This window comes from Etheostoma spectabile, chromosome 18 (assembly GCF_008692095.1).
Source record: "Etheostoma spectabile isolate EspeVRDwgs_2016 chromosome 18, UIUC_Espe_1.0, whole genome shotgun sequence".
NCBI classification, from domain to species: Eukaryota; Metazoa; Chordata; class Actinopteri; order Perciformes; family Percidae; genus Etheostoma; species Etheostoma spectabile.
Window position 1 is genome coordinate 25,131,333 of NC_045750.1, and position 2,068 is coordinate 25,133,400.

Consider the following 2,068-nt stretch of genomic DNA (forward strand, 5'->3'; position numbering starts at 1 on the left):
TGTTATTGTTTGTAATGAGAAAAGTTTGATATTTCATAGATTTCACAATTTCACAATTATGTCGTAAACCATTTAAATTTGAGCATGCGCAACTCAAATCTGCACTGGGCTTACATGGGCAGCGACAATCACCCTTAGCAAAGAATATGTAAGATGGACAGTAAGACTCACCTCTCCTGTAACCAAGTACTTGCCATCAGGGGAAAAGCACAGAGCTGTGATTGTCTTTCTGTGAAAAGTGAGAGAGACAGAGAAAGACAGCTCATTGTGACTCATGGTTAGAGTGTTTTGACAATGTATTGCTCTCCTGCTTAAAGTTAAATGCACATTGTAAATGAGTTCAACTCACCTTGATGTGTTGATAATGTGGTGCTGTCTGTTCTTTTTGGGATTCAGCAAAACTACCACACACCTACACAAGGAAAATATAATCATAATTCACCATGATATAGCGAGCTAATACAATAATGCATTTCACTTAAAGCAGAAACTCGTGTTTTGATAAAGTAGCATGGGAAACCTACAAGACACCGAACTGTGTGCAACCACATTTCAGGTGCATCAGTGAAAAACTGTTAAATTATTTAATATTTTAAGGTAATAGTTAAACATTTTTGGAGATATATATATTATTTTGCCTTAAGTTAGCAGCAACAAGAAGTTTCACACACCACTACACACTACAGCACCGGTTAGCTTAATGTAGACTAGCATGAAGACTGGAGGAGGAAAACTGGGTCTGGCAAAAGATAGCAAAATTCACGTAACACAATAATCCAAAAGAAATGTAACGTGTTAAATTGTGAGCTTTTGTGGTGATGGTAGAGGGAGTCTTTTTTACTTTTGAACAAAAATGCTAACTGTTTACCCTGTTCACAATCTAGCAGTCAGTTTAGTAGTCTAAGCTAACATTAAGATAGCTGATTTGCTTAGCTAGCTAGCTAGCTAGCTAAGCTTCTGGCGCTCAAATTTAACGTCACTACACAGACATGAGAGAAGTTCAGTCAAGTGTATTTTTCCAAATATTGAAGTAATCTTTTGAGGAGAATATTCTAAAAAAAAAGGACAAAATATCACATACAAACTGGATAGAAAGGAGGAAATAAACATTGGTCCTAAACGTTACATTAGGCCACATTTCTGTAACGTTAGCTAGTGTTAGCACTGGATTTGAATGCTTCAAAGTAAAAGTCCTGTCTTGCTTCACAAAGTGTATGTTATTTTGCCTACCCCCTGAGAATCATCCACTTTATTGTAATTATTTTCCATATTCAAATAACCCAGCCATACCCACATTGTTTCCTGCTAATAAAACTTCCTCTTCATAACCTGTTTGAGAGCATCAGGTCTTAAACAGGACCAGGAAACTCCATTCACTCCATGCACTATTTGGTGTCTATATTGCCAAAAAAACTGATTCTGATTCTTGTATATATATTTTTTTGTAATTCTTTACATCAAAGTTTTGAATCCCATCAAGTTTGCCTGTTCATTAATTCCTGCTAATGCACAGTTCAAGGTAGTAATACAATTGGTATCATGGTTGTTTAAGTTTTTTAAAGGTTAGGGGAATGTAAAAAGAATGTTAGGGGAACCTTCTCTAAAGGTTGCAGCGCTAGGATAACGTTAGGGGAACGTTATCTAAAGGTTGCAACGTTAGGGGAACGTTCTCTTAAAGTTGCAACGTTAGGATAACGTTAGGTGAACGTTCTCTAAAGGTTGCAACGTTAGGGGAACGTTATCTAAAGGTTGCAGCATTAGGGGAACATTAAGGGAACGTTCTCTAAAGGTTGCAACGTTGGGGGAACGTTCTGAGAACGTTCGATGTAACCAAAAACTAACGTTCCCAGAAACTTTCTGATCAACTAAAACACAACCAAATCAAACCTACAGGGAACGTTCCCGCAACTAATAACGAAAGTTCCCAGAACGTTCTGGAAACCAAACATTGTTAACTGGGAACAGCTTGTTCAGATTTAGCCACCAAGCACTGAGGCTAGAGGTGGATTGCCAGACTGTGGGAGGCTACGCAATGTCAGAAACACACATACACACACACACACACACA

The 2,068-nt window shown here is 37.8% G+C and overlaps 1 protein-coding gene and 1 long non-coding RNA gene across 5 annotated transcripts in view; one reads left to right on the forward strand and one right to left on the reverse strand.

The window, feature by feature from the left end:
* The window catches only part of LOC116706248 (mitogen-activated protein kinase-binding protein 1), a 43,962-nt gene that overhangs the window by 39,898 nt on the left and 1,996 nt on the right, over window positions 1-2,068 (reverse strand). For all 4 annotated transcript variants that reach the window (XM_032542971.1, XM_032542970.1, XM_032542968.1 and 1 more), the window contains exons 3-4: window positions 350-412; window positions 172-229 (exon numbers count right to left, since the gene is read on the reverse strand). In XM_032542971.1, the coding sequence (XP_032398862.1) occupies window positions 172-229; window positions 350-412 (121 nt within the window). The remainder of the gene's footprint in view (window positions 1-171; window positions 230-349; window positions 413-2,068) is intronic.
* Window positions 1-2,068, forward strand: part of LOC116706257 (uncharacterized) — a 22,182-nt gene that overhangs the window by 2,707 nt on the left and 17,407 nt on the right. The gene's annotated exons all lie outside the window — the stretch shown is intronic.